Source organism: Diaporthe citri (genome assembly GCF_014595645.1).
Source record: "Diaporthe citri strain NFHF-8-4 chromosome Unknown scaffold_5, whole genome shotgun sequence".
NCBI classification, from domain to species: Eukaryota; Fungi; Ascomycota; class Sordariomycetes; order Diaporthales; family Diaporthaceae; genus Diaporthe; species Diaporthe citri.
In genome coordinates, this window is record NW_025064850.1 from 2956055 (window position 1) to 2973664 (window position 17610).

The window sequence follows — 17610 nt, forward strand, 5'->3', positions numbered from 1 at the left end:
ATGATGAGCTTCTAAGCCTGCAGTGAGCAGCGCCAACTTAGAACAATACTAGTGATGTGAGGTTGGTGGAACCGAGCCTCGTCATAGAGCCGTATCTCTCAGTGTAACATTTAGCTTTCCCACGTTTCTAACCTTAAACACAGTGCCATAGCTTGCTTCATGGGCAGTATACGCTCAAAACATCATATTGCGGACGACGGACAGCCCTACTTGCAGCACATGCCTGCGCTCCGGGCTACGAATAGCGTGAAAATGGGAAGAGACACACAAGCCACTGCATGAGATGGCTAGCTTGCAAGTGCCAGTCAATGATATAATTCGTTTAATGTGAAGTACTAACATAAATATTTTATAAAGCTGACCTCATTGATCCATATTTGTAAACCAGAGGGACAACTCCACGCGTTGGTTCCATAGACGCCGGCGCTAAATATCGACACTCTCCTGGCTGTATGGGATCTCAAGGATGCAGCTTCAAGGAATAATGCTGTCTTGGGACGTCGACGAGACTCGACATGCATACCACCGACCGGCAAAAGTATATGAGAGCATTATAGAAGAGTGAAAAAGCAGTGGAAGTGGTTGGTCACGACGATCCAAGAGAGACAACCAATAAGAGGCACGACCAAGGCCGATCCGACCAACACTGCCCGGGGAGGGCCCAGTGGGATGTGAACTCATCGAAGCGTATGACGGTGGCATGTTTCTCGACACACAACAGCCCACAAAGGACAATCATGGACCCATAGGTGAAGATTCGAGCGGTTGGGTCAAAGGCAGGCGGGATCGAGGCCAGGGTCGGGCTGCTTGGCATGCAACGTTAGCCGCCTTTCTCTAACGCTGGAAAGCTTGTCTCTCCCATGGGTCGGATTGACTTTCGAGATCGAAGCTTAACCGGGCCGCCGCGATCTAGCGAGGACTGAAACCACAGGTGCTATTCACCATCTGTCAACGTAGCAGGTAGAGTGCAGCAGGCAGCGGGCAGGGATTGTGCGCTGTGAGCGATGATGGAGTGTGAATTTCTGCTGAGGGGAGCGGGAAAGGATGAAAATTGGCTGCCAGATCTGGCCGTACCGTACCACAGAAAACGTCAGACGTGAGACGTGGGGCACGGGCCAACGGGCTGGGCAGGGAAACCGTGGCGGTTTCGCCTGGGGCATCAGGGGCTTCTCTTTTGGTGCTCACTCAGGCCTCTGCACCGCCAGGCACCGCTTCGTCCCGTCGGCGTCGTCTCATGTTGCACCCGATTCGTCTCGTCTGGACCCCGGCTCCAGGCTGGAGTCCCAGCTGCGACATGTTCGTGCAACACGTTCATGCATCACCATGGGCGGTCCCGCACGCTGCAGCAGAGCCACTGGGCTAACGTGCGGGTGACGGCGGCGCCAATGTCTCGTTCGTCTCGTCCGTATTCCGTCCAACTTTGACTCTGCACACCCATTCCTGTTCTATTCTACCCTCCCTTTCCCACGTTTTGTTCCTTTTTGAATTCAATTTTGACTTTCCCCCGGAAACCTGCCAATCTCTTGAGCTTGTGACCGGACTCGACAAGTTTCAATTCGCGTGAAGGCTGTGCCTCTTTTATTCTTTGTAATACGGTCTTTTCTGTCGGTCATTCCCGGGTCCAAGCTTGCGATATCGTGACGGTTGAACCGCACCTCGGGTTCGTTGGATATTTTGGGAGAACAGGAAAAGAAAGGGAAGCCGATTTCGAAAGCAGACATAATCGTCAAATCCGCCGAGCAAGATGCAGAACCCATTCACCACCGCCATCCTCCTCCTGGCCGCCCTGTCGGCTTCGGTGCTCGCCTCGCCCGCGTCCGGCAGCGACGCCGCCGAGGGGAGCATCAAGGTCGTCTCCCGCCAGTTTACCGAAACCGTCCTCTCGACGCAGGCAGCATGCCTCCAGTACGGCATGATAGCCAACATGTCAGTCGTCGGGGGCAACAGCAGCTACCGCACCGTCTTCCTCGAGCAGAGCCAGACCGGCACCCTCGCGAACTCGGCCATGCTCAACAAGGCCATCCTCGTCGCCCCGAATCTGACCGCCGATGTCGAGCTCAACCAGGCATGCGGAAACTTGACCGCGATCGCGATCCAGGAGGCTGCCCTCAACTTCACGCAGGGCAAGGTGGCCCAGTTCACCTTCACCGGCACACCGGGCTCGATCGAGAGCGGACCGATCATCATCGTCGTGGTGCTGCTGTGCTTGCTCATCCAGGTGGCCCCTCTGACGGCATTGTGATCGTGAGGTGACAGTCTGGAAGAACGGCATGGGTGGGGGGGGGGGGAGCGCGGAGGAGGAAGTTTACGGGTGCTGAGAACTCGGGGTATGAAGCCGGCGGCGGGAGGGTGCGAGGCACGGTCTTCCGAAGCCGGTCTGAGGGTTGAAGGCCATTACCAGATGGGATATTCATGCATTATGGCATTAGCAACGTCTGCACTTCTTGGTAGATGAGACTGAGGCTACATGCATCCAAGTCTTGCAGGGCCAATTTAACATCTGCCACTATTCATACAAGGTTCCAGACGATACCGCCAAGCTCAACAGAGGGCACGGTTGTTTAAATCCGGAAAGATCTAGGAACAATGTCTTCTTACATTCACACAGCCTGGTATGCCGTGGTGACACGGCGCTTCGAACGGGCACTTCGAAGCTTACACCGAATCAGCAGGACACCTAGGTCTGTTTTGGTGGTACGACAATTCTTACTCCTACGACATGGACGAAGTCAACGCAGCCACCGCTGTGTGGATACTCTGTAGCTGAATCATTTATTCTAATTTTATTTATTTCTCATGCGACAACACCAAGGATAGACTTGTACTCAGCACGAACTGAACCAATCTCGCAGCTAGATCAGCTGAATTGTTGTATTAAGCATTGCAAAACTCGCCTGCTGCGAATTCTCATGTAATAAGATTACCGAGCACGTCCATATTTCAACTTCTGAACACCCCTTTTTTGATCTTCAAACAGCCGAAATAGCCAACGAGTCTCGGCGTCACCATCGAGACTTCAAGAACAACTTCCCCGGTCTCCTCTTCTCGTATTACAAGTTTTCATCTCCACGGAGTTGTATGCTCAACTGCAAACAGTCTATTGGCCTCGTGGCCTTGCTCGCTTCAGTGACCTCAGCTCAGCATCTTCCGCCTCCTTCCAGGTTCACGAACCCAGGAAGATGAACATACCTGCGAGGGTATGAGGACCACCAGAACCGCGTAAAAGACTTCGCTGTCACTCCGCCATGCCGGAGAAGACTTGGTCGAGGCTCCAAAGTTTGCTTTCGAGATATCTCCAGACAGTTTTCACCCTCCTTGCTGGTTCGGACTTCTACAAAGGAACCACTGCAAGATTGAGCGACGCTAACGAAGTACGGCTGTGTCGTCGGTTGCTTCGATTTTGGCACCAGCGAAATTCACGACCATAACCCGCTGTGCCTCTTCGTTCCAGCGCAGATCAGACTCCACCAACGGCTCTCGAAACGTCACGCCGTGATTTCTGATGTCTTTAACCGTACGAATGATCTTCTCGCGTCGTGGCAAGGGCGCCTCGGAAAGAGGCGCTTCAGCCGAGGACAGGAGCAGAACCTGTTGGATCGGTCCGTCGTAAGTCGGGTCTCGCAAGCCTTTGCCGAGCGTGGCGAGGCCGAGGCAGAATGGGATACATTCGCCCGCGAGTTGCGAGCCGAGTCTCAAAAGTATGTCGGTCTCCATCAGGGGGCCGTAGGCAGGCTCTTTAGGATTATCAGAGCGCACAACGCCTTTCCCAATGACGGTGTACCCGTACGGAAGGACCACCCTAAGGATTGGGATGGACTCTCTTGAGACTATCTCGTACTCGGAGACGATACTCTCACGGTCCGGCTGGTTCTTCGGCACCTCCTCATCTCTCACTAGGCCCCACTCGTTCATCAAAGTCATGTCCAGCTTGCGAACCGCGGTGCCGAAACCCAGCCGTCGATGCTTGCTGAAGTTGGGGCAACTCGGGTCCGATCCAGCTGGGTCTGCTAGGCACAGGATGCATTCGAGTGTGCAGAGCCGATTCGTAAGGTCGCTGCTGGACTCCGGATCGTCAGGAAGCTGCGGTAAAGTTGCGCCATCCTGGTCGGTTCGTAGTCTTGTGTGGTCGTGTCGCTTGGGGGGTCACCTCCATGGTCCCCAGTGGAGGTAGTGCGAAGGGCAAGGCTTCGCTGGCTGAAAATGGGGCTGGGCCTGTTGTCGTGCTCGAGGTCGACAGGGCAGGTCGTATCGTGGCCAGTGACTGAGGTGGCTGCTTAGAAGTGATGTTGTCGTACACGCACATATCGTGGTGCCATCGCAAAGCGTCTCGGTTTGGGACGCTGGAGAAGTGCGCCTTCTTGCCCTCGTACGGGGCAATGCTGTCGTAGGGGCCGAAGCAGCGAACGGTCAGGGTGGCAGGCTCAACGGCGACAAGTCGGGCCTTCCACAGGGCGTGGAAGTGACCGAGAAGCACAATCCCGTTCTCTCGAGGGTCCCAAGTCATACGCCACTTCTCCGCGAGCTCGTCATCCTCTCCCCTTCGATGTCTGACTTGTCGATGGGGCAGACATCGAAATCTTGAGGGGGGATGATGTGGGAGATAGTAAGGCCAGGGTCGGACCACGCGAGCATTGAGTTCTCAGGCGTGTAGCGGCCGAGGCCAGAGATTGCGCAGCACCGACCGGAGGTGTTGGAGAGGGAATGGAAGCCCTTCATCGCCTCTTCGGCGCGCCACAAGTTCTGGGGAATCGTGCCCCGTGCCCGTGTGGTGCCTTCCCAGGTTCCGTCTTGGGACAGCTCGTAGGTTGGCGAGGGTTGCATGACCATTGGGCGGTAGCCTTCAGGCTTTGTTGCGACGACTTGTTGCACTCTGGAGCAGCATTGATCTGGATACCGGGTGCAGCGTCAAGTCAGCCGCGCTATCCTCACCCCTTTGTATGTCTTGGAGAGATTCGCAACTGGAGACTTACCAAGAACGTGATCCATCGCGGAGTGATCGTTCAAAGTTCCCGTGTCCTCGCAAGACTCGAGATGGCGCACAACGTAGTACCTTCCTTTCGCCAGGAGCTTATCGAGAGAAAAAGCCTCTCTGGAAAGTTGACCTCGATAGGGGTAAATTGCCCACACATGTTTCTTGTTGTTGCTTCTTTCGCTTGTCGCCGAGAAAGTCAAATGAAAAGACGCTTTCAGCATGTCTAGGGCTTCGGCGACAGTAAGCGATGAACCCTGCGGTACGTACAACCCTGCAAAAGTTTCGCCCTTCTCGTCGAGAAAGCCGACGTTTGTCCGCTTGCGTTGCATGCGGATACTCTCCTCCATTGTGGGTGTTCGAAAATCTCGGCCGAGAGTGCGAGCGCACGATGGGAACATTGAAGGTCGACGTGACGAAGTCGTCGGGCGGGATTGTGGGATGGTGTCTAAAGCGCGCCTGGAAACGCGACGGAAACAACGCACTAGACGCCAGGCTCTTGGGGGGTTGTCTGGCGACGAAGCAGAGGGATGAACTCGAGACGTTAAGGAAAGAACGAGTCCAACGGCCTCAATGCCAGTAGGAATCGTCGAGATGGATTAGGTGAGGAAGCTTGGGACAGGGTGGTAGGTAGATGAAAATGTCCATACGGCCAGGACACACGAGCAGGAAAGTACAGGTAGCGGCCACCCGACTGAACCTGGAGGCCCCATTCATAAATATTGCCGACGAAGGCTCTCGTGACCTCAGGTCGCCCAGCTTCAGCTCCCACGAGAAGCATCCGTAGGGAAGGCATGCTTCTGCTGTACCCACGCCCAGTACCAGCACGAGTAGGTGTCGATCCCAGAAGGTCCACGTGCGTGCCCTAAAGCCCAGGCGTTGAATTCGAACGGATTATATATTGAAACTTGAAAGGCTATATACCAACAAAGCACATGCCCACAACGCCCATACCCCCCGAGTCGACCCGTGACTCGACCTCGCCGCATCATTAGCCTCGTTCAATATCTTGGCGACGTTCCCAATCGTTGCGGGCATCATGGTCGTGTTGTGCCAGCTGCCGCTCGTGAAGTAGGTGCTGTGCACGCCCAGGTCGACCACGCCGTCGATCTGCTCCGTGAGCATCTGTATCGAGGCATTGGTCGGCCCGCGGAACTGGTGCACGATGACGACCGTCTGCGGCAGGAAGGCGCTGTTGTGCGGCAGCCCATCGCCCGTGGTGAGGTTTGCAGCCTCGAATGGCTCGTAGGGCATGGGGCAGTCCCACGAGACGCCATCGGCGTCCGGGTCGGTGGTGTAACATGTCTCCTTGGTGACGACGGCGGACGCCATGTTGAACAGCTGCGCCTCGTAATCCGGGTCCACGACGTGGCCCGCGTTGAGGATGACGCTGTACTTGCCCTTGCTCTTGCCCTTCGCCTCGAAGGTGTCGTTGGCGTAGGCTACCAGGTCCTGGTAGAGCGAGGCGTTGACGGGCGAGGAGCCGATCTCGTCGAACCAGAGCCCGTGGATGGAAATATCGGCATCCTTATTAGCGTCCCAGGTCGGCTCCTTGTCCCACCTGGACCACTCGAGAATGTCGGCCTTGACCTCGTCGGCCGGCCGCTGCCCGTACCTGGTGTACACATACCCGATGGTCTGGGCGTTGGACAGCTTGCTGATGTCGGCCAGGTGGGTGGTCCAGTCGCGGTTGCAGCCGTGGGGGATGTAGTCCTCATTGTCGACGTTGCAGTACCCCTCGTTGAACCCGGACGGGTCACTCGTGTTCTGAGGCCCGTTGTTTGGGTTGATAATAACGTAAAAGTGCATGTGTGGATTGTCCTTGATAGCGTCCACCGCGGCCTCCCAGTTTGGGTTTGTCCACGTCGTATTCCCAGGGTAGACATAAAGAGGTACCATGACATCGGTGCTGGCTACCACCATCGCAGCGAATGCCGCGAGGCCGAGCAAGGACCTCATGCTGCAGGCGGCAGTCCCGTGCAAGGGACGTGGAGACGTAGATTAAGATGATGGATGACCAGCATACATAATCCAAAGCAACCAAGGCGAATTGAATGTTTGCTCGCGTGGTTTGACTGGTGACCGGGTCTGCGGTTGGGCTGGGCCGGATGTTCGGGCTTGAGGCGCAACGAACAAAGAAGCCAATACTGTACCCCCGGCACCTGTCTCGGAATTGCCTAGCCGAAACGAAACACCAAGGGTCGTCGGCCTGACGGTGATGCGCTGCGCAGCGAAACGCTTGAAGCGCGATCAAGTTTGGCGACAAGGAGAATGGACTCCGACGGGCAAGGGACGGATGGACACGGATTGGAAGTTGAACTTGCCCGGGATGGAAGGAAAAGTTTAACGATCCATAAGGAAATCAATTCTATTCTACTAACGAACTCGGGCACGAGACACATTAAAGGGGCAGACGGCCGAGCAGAGCAGGGGCAGCTGGACTAGATGCTAGATGCCAGATGCTAGCTGCATGCTGCATGGTGCATGGTTCGACGGGCTGACTGGCTGACAGGAGGGTAGAAATCTGCTATCCCAAAGCGTTGGAAGCGCTCGTATCTGTGCGGTCTTGGCCTGCAGCTGACGGGGAGAGGCTGACTGGAAAAGGGTGAGTGAGACACACGGCCCTTGCCGTGCCAGTTCTCTTACTCACGAGTAGATGATTATTGTAGTCTAATGAGAAGAACAAAAGTATTCAGACAAAGCATCAAGCCCATCATCCAATCAGTCCAAACGGCCCCCTTGTGTTTCCAACGACGGGGACGGGAAACCGTTGGAGTGGCTTGAAACGGGCAGATCCTAAGACGCTGGAGAGAGTAGCAACGCTTGGCCCGCATGTGCTCATTGAACCAACATTCCCCACAAGCACGCGCGACTCTCGTATTCATCTCAATTCATTTCATTCACTCGCGCTATGATGAGTATGATGATTTATTTCTCACACAAAGAGTGTTATACTGCCGCCCAGTCGTTGCTCGTCATTCGTCCGAGGATCGCGGAATCCCACGCATCGGGCCGTTGTCCCACACATGCCTCCCTCGGGCGGTGGCAGGCATGCATGCGCCCACCGCAGCTATTTTGTGTCTGGTGACAGGGTAAACCAAACAGCATCCGGACCCTGCAGTGGCACTTCACGCCCCGCCGGTAACCGAAAGTTAACTCCATCAGATCGAGATATTACCGCCCAGACGGAGCCTATGGCACACGGGCCGCCTCTCTTTACTTTATTTTAACTTGACGTTAGAGTTGGCCTCCTCCTGCTGTGCTGCAACCTCGTCGACCACATAACGTACAGTATCCCCCTTCCCTCAGCCATTGTGCCGTCCGCCTCTGTGCTCCTGGCCGCAGTCGACGAGAAACGCCACAAATGTGACTATCCCAGTGACCCAGCGCAACCTGAGCGCCCACCCCTCACCAACTGAAATCGTCACTACAGACGGGAAAAGCAGGAACGAGAACCTGTCGCAGAAGTGATCTCTTGATTTTGGATGGCGTCTCATGTAGGGGACGACGTCGAGTACGGGATACCTGCACTGGCAGATATTGTCCGTCTCGACGCCGCGCACTTATCAATCGTCGCGGAAAGCGGCGGGCGGCCTCGTCTGCTGACCAGACCACACTTTCCTTACCAACACAGGAGAGCTCGCTTCGGTTCATGGTGACCCTTCACCCTCTTTCTCCGCCTGAGTCCGGCGCGACTGGGATTTCGACTCCTAAAGCAGGACCTCGGGCAGACACATGGTCTGCACGTCGTCGCGTGTGACAGGGGACGGTCAGTACAGCATTTTGGGCTGTTTTGGTTGAGTCCGACGCGCCGTGATTGCAGCTCACTTGCAGAGCACCTGCGAAGTCAGCTCGGGGTACCAAAACACAACCCACTGCTCTCAATCATCATCTTGTCCCACCGGCAATTGGCATATCCGCCCCAGCCATTAGAACCAACCTTCTCGCACTGCTTCTTCAGACGAGGTACCTGTTAAAGGGCCTGGCTTTGCTGGGGCCTTCACTTCGAGAATTGTATATACCTCATCAAGTTGATGATGGTCACGCTGTGTGATTCAGTCACGCTGTCCTGCTGCTCTTCTATACACACCCCAACACCACTCTACACGCCATATCCATCAGGGGGGTGCAGCCCGTCGGGTACCTCAAGGACGCTCGAATAATAATCCGGGTTGGCGCTGCCCGTCCACTTCTCCTTGACAGCCGGCAAGACCGTCCGACCGCTGGGGCTCTGCACCTCAATGTTGGGGGAGGGGTAGACGGGGAACGAGCCCCTGTCGTTGAAGACCCCGTCGTAGCTCTGGTTGTAGAACATAGAGTCCAGGGGTGGCGCGGAAGCATCGCTCCATTCCCTCACGACGTCGCCCGTCTTGTCGGCGACCCAGGAGAACACGTTGGCACCGGCGTCCCACCGCCCAAGGGTGTACAGCTCCCAGTTGGCCGATACCGTGGCGATTTCCGAGTAGTGATTATAGAAGCTGCTGTCCGTGGAGCCGACCAGCTCGGAGGGGATGGCGTCTCCGAGTAGGATGGCGAGTACGCGGTTCGTGAGCGCATACGAGGCGTTTTCATCGAATGCGATGAGCACGAGCTTTCGAGCATGGCTATTAGTAACATGTCACAAGCAAGGAATGGAACTAATCCATGTGTACGACGATGGCAAGAACCTACAGTGTTGTTCATGAAACGCGTGTCGGTTAGAAGAGGCTCGAGAAAGCTGCGAGTCCACTTGCCAGCGACAGTGACCGACGTATCGTGCCCGTCAGATGTCATGTTTGGGGTTATGAACATCCACTGCGGCAGTGTCTCGTTCGCCAGGTCGTCGTAGAACAGCGTCAGGTTCTTCATGACGCCCAGCCGGTCGGCGCGTTCCGAGTTGGCGCCGTAGATGACGGCAGGGTTGTGTTTCCGCACGTAGGCGTTGGCCCCGGTGACCTGGTTGACCCATTCCTTCCCCTCGAATCCGGTGCACGGCATGTCCTCTTGATACTCGCCCCAGGCAATGCCCTTGTCCTCCAGCAGGTCGACGATCGAGGAGACGTTGGCATCGACGGTACTGACAGCGTCGTTGTTCATGCCGAAGTAGTCACCTCCATGAGAGGCAATATAATTTGGCTCGGACGGGTGAGTCACGCCAAAGTAGTTGCTCAGCGTGATACCCTTGTCAGCCAGCCATGCCAGGTTGGCTGTAAACCTGTCTGTCAGTGTTTGGACGACGGAAGGAAACGGACTACAGAAAGGAAAAGAGGTGCTCACGATCGCCAACAGCCAGGTCATAGTCGGTATTCTCAAGCCAGATAACGGCAAGACGGTCAAAGGCCTTGCCCTTGACATAGCTGACGGGGCTGAGGGTGTCGGCGCCCGTCTGCTGCGCAACGACAGACCCCGCAGCAACCGCCAGGTGGTGGGCGACCTGGAATCTCATGCTGGCTCCTTGAAGAGGAGAGAGGGATGCAGACCGTCACCACAGGGCAAAAGACGTCGGGAGCCAAGCCAGCGGCCGGGGCGTGGGAGGACGGCGTGATCTATTTGTAGGTCGCCGTGCCCAGCCGAGCAAGGTGGGATGGTGACTGACCGAGTCCTATTGGGGCCCGTCCGAACTCGTGTCGATTTCACCCCGACCCCAACGGAGCGTTCCCGTACCGTATACCCAAATATTCATCCCTCGCGCCGAGCTACCCCTAGATCTGGAAGAGTTCTAAGGACTGTGCTAAAGTGAAGGTGGAGTGGGCCTATAGGTGAGTGTTGGTTTACAGGTGAGTAAAAACGGCTGCGCTCGGTTGGACTTGCCCTTGTGGCCGCCATCCTGGCTAGCCTGCCGCCGGGTGTGTGGCACTTACGCGGACAGAGGTGTGCAGTTGTGCTGGGCTGCTAGCAACCAGAATCCCAGAGCTATATGTAAATTGATCGGGATCCTTTCTCAGCTTTGGGAGATGCTGTGAAGAGTGAACTTCCTGGAGCCACCCATCCTGCCTTATGTGACGGAACCTGCTATGAATGTAGCGCCCGCAGCTACCTAAGTACCTTGCTTGTTTGGCTTATGTAAGCTCCCCATCGAAGCCGATATGTACGGCCCGTGCGTGCCTGCCGGGCAATTTGCACTACCTCCCATCTTGACTTAGGTAAAAGTTTGCGCGGGGAGTGATTAGATGTTCTGCAACAGCGTCAACATCTACAATGGGTACAGGCAAGAAGGAATCGACCCGAAGGACCCGCCAGGGTAAGACTGGACACGGTCTTGATAATGTGAAAATCAAGGGGGAAAATTTCTATCGGTCTGCGCCCTCTCCAAGCTGTGAAGCACACTCACTTGTTTGAAGCTCTCTTCTAACAACGCCAGCAGCACAGCTAAGCAGGCGAGACAACTGAAGATCGAGAAGAGCGGCAAGGCGCAGCGCAACGCCGATGGACAAATTACGCAGGCCGCTGCGTACCAAAGCCGAAGCATCCCCGACGCTCGCATCGAACCGAATCGCAAATGGTTTTCCAACTCGCGCGTCATCTCCCAAGACAGCCTAGCCGCGTTCCGACAGGCCATGTCAGAGAAGAAGGCGGATCCATATCGCATCCTACTTCGTACCAATAAGCTTCCGTTGTCTCTTGTGGAGAAAGAGAAGGAAAATGGCGTTGAGAAACATCATGCGAAGATGGCTATTGAGGCGTCACCCTTCGATACTACCTTCGGACCCAAGTCGCAGCGAAAACGGGTCAAGCTCGAGGCAGGGAGTTTCGAAGACCTGGCGAGAGATGTGCAGCAGCATTTCGACTCGTCGATCGATCCTTTTGACCTGGATCCGAACGTGGGGGCAGACGATGGCCTTCTGTCGTCAGCTGTGGAACCGATATTCAAAAAGGGCCAGAGCAAGCGCATCTGGAACGAGCTGTACCGCGTGCTGGACTCGTCCGATGTTTTGATCCAGGTCCTCGACGCTCGAGATCCTCAAGGAACACGGTGCGAAAGTGTCGAAAAGTACCTCCGGACGGAGGCCCCGCACAAGCATCTTATCTTCGTGGTGAACAAGGTCGACCTTGTACCAACCAGGATTGCTGCAAGTAGACCATTGTTATGTCGACCCAGATCTTGGATTCAAACTAACTTAACTGCAGGCATCTTGGGTTAGAATGCTGTCGAAGGAACGACCAACGCTTGCACTGCATGCCAGTATGCAACACCCTTTTGGCAAAGGCAGCTTAATCAACATGCTGAGACAGTTTGCGGTCCTTCACAAGGACCGTAAACAGATATCAGTCGGCATCATTGGCTATCCCAAGTAAGTGATCTCAACACTTCAGATACCCACACCCACTCCACCTTCCCAGCGACCGCTAGCTGACTAGTACAAGTGTGGGCAAGAGTAGCATTGTCAATATGTTGCGAGGCAAAAAAGTTGCTGTTGTAGCCCCCATCCCCGGCGCCACCAAAGTCTGGCAATACGTCACACTGTGGAAGGATACTTGTAAGCCTACTGAACTTGTCAAGCCGCCAAAGATTGGCAAACTTTTCGAAGTTGCGTTTCTGACCTGGGCTTCGCTTTAGATCTCATCGATTGTCCAGGCATCGTACCCGCTGCGAAACAAGACACGCCGGAAGAGCTCTTGCTCCGTGGTGTGGTTCGCGTTGAAAATGTGCAGTATCCAGAGCAGTACATTCCAACCCTTCTATCACGCGTCAAGCAGCATCACTTGGAACGAACATACAACCTCCAAGGAGGATGGACGGATCACATCCACTTGCTTGAGCTGCTCGCACGCAGAGGCGGGCGGCTGCTCCCTGGCGGCGAGCCGGACGTGGGTGCCGTGGCTAGGATGGTCATCAATGACTTTCTACGGGGCAAAATTCCATGGTACATGCCGCCCCCACCCACGAGTAAAGGGGGCGAAGGGGACGCAGGAAACACTGGAAGCTATTCTGAACGAGCAGCAGAGGAGTGCAAACAAGACGATGATAGTGCGACAGACACAGAAGGTGCGGAAGAGATATTCGAAGGCTTCAGCCCATCAGCTTAATGTTATCACTAAAAATTGTAAAATCAAAGCAATTCTTTGGCACTATCACCTCCCGCGGCCACCTCATATTTGAAATCGCAAGACGCCTGCAGGCCTGCATCCTTACATCCAGAGCAACTTCCTTTCCGTTGAGCATTAGATTCGGCCCACGTTGGCAATCTGTGATCTGCTAGCGGTGAGTCTTAGTCTTGGAATCATTATAAAATGTTTACTGACCTCTATATTCCCAAGGTTTGCAGGTCCACTCATGACATGCAAGGCCTAGTTCATCACAGCGACTGCATGCACCTCTACAGCCGCGCTGGTGGTGATTCACCAATTGGTAATGAGTGCGCATGGTGCAGTTACATGTCTTGCATACGTGGGGCTCGTCCGTATGCCAACAACTCTTCCGGTACTCTTCGAAGAACCCTGGGTCTAATCTGAACTTGGAATCTGTCAGACCTGAAAGACTGCAAATGTATGCTTGAAATTTGTTGGCAACTTTGGTTCTCCAGTCCTTCTCAGTGATGAACCAGACTTCATCGAGCAGCGAGCTCAATTTCCATCGGAGCAAGTTTGCAACATCCGACTTGTCACTCTTAAAGGTGCCTGTGCCCTTCCATCTCTTCAGACCTGTCCCAAGCTGTTGCAGAAAAGGCATGTCCCGTATGAGCACGAAAAAATAAGCGCTGGAAAACCCAATGTCTTCGACGCTTATCTTATAGGGGCTGTAATCCGGGTCATCTGCCATGCGATTTTGAAGATGGCGAAGGCCTGCCAATACATCAAGGCGTTTCAAGGCGTATGACGGCTTCAATTCCAACTTGACCAAGAAATCTTCCCAAAACTCGTTCACGGTTTGTGTTTCGCGTCTTGCCTTGTTCACTAGATCAAGTTCAAGTTCTTGGTAGTGCGCATCGTCTGCAGTATTCCGAGTGTCAGGGCTTGGGTGCAACGGCATGTTCAAAGATGGCACCTCGTGGCGTCGAGGAACATTAGCTTTGTGGCGTTTCCTAGGCCGCTCCTCTGTCTCGTGGCGTTGTTGCTGAAATATGGGCTGGGTGATAAATTGTGCCCACGGATTGAACAGAGGTGTTGCAGCTTGCGTCAAACTATGTGCCCTTTGCTCATTGGCGAATTCAGATTCCCGCGTGCCATGATCGCGCGTCCAGATTTCAGAGAGTTGTTTTATGTCACTGAGAAACAAATCCGAATCCTTGTCATCTGCATCAAGGACGTTGTCGCGTCCGATGCTGATCTCTTCGCTACACATGTCCTCCCATCTTCTGTTTGGAGCTTGAGGCCATGGAGGCAGTGTCTGCCACGAGTCCCATTCTGAGTCCGTAAGAAAGGCAGGATGACGTCTAACCCACGACCGAAGATGTGCCAGACTTGTGTATACCGCCAACTTGATTTCAAGCCTTCCCCAATCAGCATCACTGACAGAATGCTTTTCTGACTTCTCCAAGTCCAATTTCAATCCTTGGATCACGCTTCGAATCAACTTATCCAAATCGTTTTGGTTAAGTTCCGCTAGGGGACGGCGATAGATGTTAGGACCGTCCATGGCTGCAACCGGCAAAAGGGGAAAACTGAGGTTTGGTTGCAAATTTTCGGAAATAGAACCGAACATGCTGGTTAATTCTTGCGAAGATCATATCGGATATTCCGAGACGTGACTGTATATAGCGATCATTCCAATTCACCCTCGGAACGCCGGCTGGCAAGTGGGAGTCAGCAAGCAAACAAAAACTGGGGAGATACCTGGTTACTTAGGACAATCTGAAGCTCATACCTCGCAGGCTATCCCAGAATGGCTTCTGCAAGATAGTTCCAAATGGATTAGTCAATTTGTAGTTGAGTCGGTTCGAACAAAGGTCTCGTGTGATGAGAACCCAAAGTCTCTGGCAGTTCCACGGGCACACAAAGTCTGTGCTGATTGAGCTCGGCGCAAGGTCGAGTGCGATGTGCGCCACTTCGAGCCAGCGTATCCCAGTTACCTCTGGTATGCTATAGTTCCCGTCTTCTCCCAATGTGACGATGGAAGGCGTGACCTCATCGCAGTACTTTATCACAGCACATACGACAAGTAGTTTCCGATTGAGGCTCTGTTCAATAAAATACACGTACTTGACTTTGTGGGAGGCTAGTACCGTTTCGTATGCACCGCGGATGTCTGAATATGTCGCTTTTGGATCTTGGCGGCCTAGTTCCGGGTGGTCGCGAGTGATGTCTTTTATGTCTGCCTGTGTGACATACCGTCGACCTGTCTTCTGGTAAAAGGACTCAAAGCTGGCCATCACGTCAGTCGATACCTGAGGTAAACACGGTTTCTTCGGGCTCCAAAATGTAATCCACTGCTGCGTCGAAGGGAGCACCAGATTCAAACCGCGAAATGGAGCCCGGGGTAAACCCTGTGGTCTGGTGATCTGTGACAACCGAAGACTCGCCTGTGCGTAATAGAAAAACTCTGTCCGCTGAGCCTCTGATGGCTGCTGAGGCACCCGGCAAGTGTCTAGGAAAATTGTACCCAAATCTTCCGAGTTCAGAGTCAATAGACGAGCTTTCGTGAGGAGCGCGGGCGGATGGTTCTTGGGCGACTTGAGGATTCTCGCGAATTCGTAGAAAGCGTGTGTGTGCCCCGGCAACGCAGCGTACCATTGACAGAACAGCGGCGGTCGAGCCGTGCTCGCTCTTGCCACATCGATAGCCTGTTCATGATGGGGGAGCCGTGATCTGTAGCCAATGTTTCCGCAGACAGTAGGATCGAGTGACGTTGCGCTGCCATGATAAAGATGCACTGGGTCTTCTGGACCGGGGTTTCCTGGACCACGCACAGCGAGCATATAGTGCCCGATAGCATTCGGAATCGCGCACTCACTCGCAACATCTAGATGTGGCAGGCTGTCCAGTATAGCAGGAGTCCAGATCTTCTGGCCAAAAGCGCACTGTATGTGGAGCGGAGTGATGCGAGGGTCACAGTAGAAAGTATGTAGTCTCTTCCGTGAGGCACTCGAGGCGTTCGCAAACCGAAATGCCCAACACATGGTACCCAGTTCCCATTTCGGTGCTTTGTCGTAGGAGACAGCAACCATGGCTGTGATGTCGATCAGCTGTTTGTACCAGTGTCGGAATCTATCGATACATTGCCGCGCCGCCTCTGGTATCTTGATGATTAGCTTCGCAAATTTTAACCTCTCGAGATAGCCATATGGCACATGCAACTAACCGGAAGCAACCAGTGGGCCTGGATCTGGGCCAGCAGCCTCGAGGAGGCTGTGGAAATCGTCATCTGTTAGCTTGACCAGAAACCGCTGGGCAATGTTCGCGGCTATAACCCGGCGCTCGATTTCTTCGTCTGGATAATCTGGTATTCCATCTGACAGCAGTGACAACCCTGGGAAAATGCCCGACTGGTCTCCGGCAGCGGATAACGCAATTCCAGGAACCGAAATTGGGTTCTCTGTCTCGACAATTTCATCCACGGCTTGCCCACAGTATGGTCCCTATTCCTCGACAAGCTCTTCTGACATAGAGCTCGACCCAAGGTCCTCCTCTTGGTCCAGTCTTGGTTCGTCGTCATCATCTTGGGCGCTCTCCCGAAACATCAGCCCTCGCCGGTGTCTGGCTTGAATTAAGAGGTTGTCTTGGAGATTCGATCGCAGTTTATGGATTTCTACCTCGCTTGTGGAAGGAAGAGTGTATCCGGCCGAGGTTTGGAGGCCATCATCATTCTCTGCTGACTCGTGGCAAATCCCTCGTCGGCTGAATCGACCGAATCTGAAAAGATCACCTAGACTGTCTTCAACAACCCGGGTAGCAATATCGAGGATCTGGAACTTCGCAACATCAAAGCAATGTACTTCGGGATCCTGGAGGTCGTTGGGATCATCAAGGTACTGGTGGATGCGAAATGGAAACGCGTCCGGTTTCGACTTGTCTTTATTCCACCAGGTATGTTTCCCAGCAGTCTTGGAGAAAACAATAGTCAAAAGATGACTTATGCACGCCTTAGCTTCCACTAAGGCATTCTTGATGTCTTGTCTTTGCATCCCGGAGCCGTATAAGAAAACATCGCAGATGCCGTCGAGGATGGAGCAAATCACCAAAACGTGGCTTTTGTGCGAACTGTGATAGATGACGACGGTGCGGCGCGGCCGGCAAGTTTGGTTGTTGCCGTTTGCTTTGCGGTGTTTTCGCGCCCCGACCCCAGTAGCTTCTCCTATCTCAAACGGGCGAAAATACCAGGCAATACGTTGTGCAAGTTCCGCATCATCTTCTGACACCCCAGCCTTTGAACTGCCTACCCACTGGTTCCACATCGCCGAATGCACCATCGATATGTCCGGGCGGGTTGGTATTGGAGTACCTAGCATGCAATGCAGCCCAATCTGGAGGAGTCTGTCACTCAGGGTAGTGGTGCAACATGCCAGATCCTCCAGCGTGACATCCAGGGCCGACGTGGCATCTGCATCGACGCTCAATTTGTTGTCTTCCACCAATATTCTGACAATCCTGGAGACAAATTGACGACGAGGGGTCGAGTTGTCGACCAGCTTTTCGAGCACTATTCTCGCATGCTTTTTAGCCATCAGGCCTCGTGGCCCATGGCCCAGCTGGCGGTCCATGTAGGATGTTACTTTCGACTCCCA

At 54.2% G+C, this 17610-nt stretch overlaps 5 protein-coding genes across 5 annotated transcripts; 2 read left to right on the forward strand and 3 right to left on the reverse strand.

Annotated features, from left to right (window-relative positions):
* Positions 1 to 1744: 1744 nt before the first annotated feature.
* On the forward strand, positions 1745 to 2242 carry INS49_011419 (uncharacterized protein; the record flags this gene model as incomplete). The annotated part of the gene is made up of 1 exon (XM_043172136.1): positions 1745 to 2242. The coding sequence occupies one exon, from the start codon at positions 1745 to 1747 to the stop codon at positions 2240 to 2242; it is 498 nt and encodes a 165-aa protein (XP_043023881.1).
* Positions 2243 to 3363: 1121 nt separating this feature from the next.
* Positions 3364 to 6928, reverse strand: INS49_011420 (uncharacterized protein; the record flags this gene model as incomplete). Its single annotated transcript, XM_043172137.1, has 5 exons — positions 3364 to 4101; positions 4148 to 4441; positions 4507 to 4886; positions 4971 to 5067; positions 5924 to 6928. The coding sequence occupies 5 exons, from the start codon at positions 6926 to 6928 to the stop codon at positions 3364 to 3366; spliced, it is 2514 nt and encodes an 837-aa protein (XP_043023882.1).
* Positions 6929 to 9071: 2143 nt separating this feature from the next.
* On the reverse strand, positions 9072 to 10394 carry INS49_011421 (uncharacterized protein; the record flags this gene model as incomplete). Its single annotated transcript, XM_043172138.1, has 3 exons — positions 9072 to 9560; positions 9641 to 10155; positions 10226 to 10394. 3 exons carry the CDS (start codon positions 10392 to 10394, stop codon positions 9072 to 9074), a joined length of 1173 nt encoding a protein of 390 aa, XP_043023883.1.
* Positions 10395 to 11118: 724 nt separating this feature from the next.
* On the forward strand, positions 11119 to 12976 carry INS49_011422 (uncharacterized protein; the record flags this gene model as incomplete). Its single annotated transcript, XM_043172139.1, has 5 exons — positions 11119 to 11189; positions 11313 to 12000; positions 12077 to 12240; positions 12314 to 12426; positions 12507 to 12976. 5 exons carry the CDS (start codon positions 11119 to 11121, stop codon positions 12974 to 12976), a joined length of 1506 nt encoding a protein of 501 aa, XP_043023884.1.
* Positions 12977 to 14660: 1684 nt separating this feature from the next.
* INS49_011423 (uncharacterized protein) lies at positions 14661 to 17586 on the reverse strand (the record flags this gene model as incomplete). The annotated part of the gene is made up of 4 exons (XM_043172140.1): positions 14661 to 14665; positions 14754 to 16118; positions 16188 to 16445; positions 16752 to 17586. The coding sequence occupies 4 exons, from the start codon at positions 17584 to 17586 to the stop codon at positions 14661 to 14663; spliced, it is 2463 nt and encodes an 820-aa protein (XP_043023885.1).
* Positions 17587 to 17610: the final 24 nt, after the last annotated feature.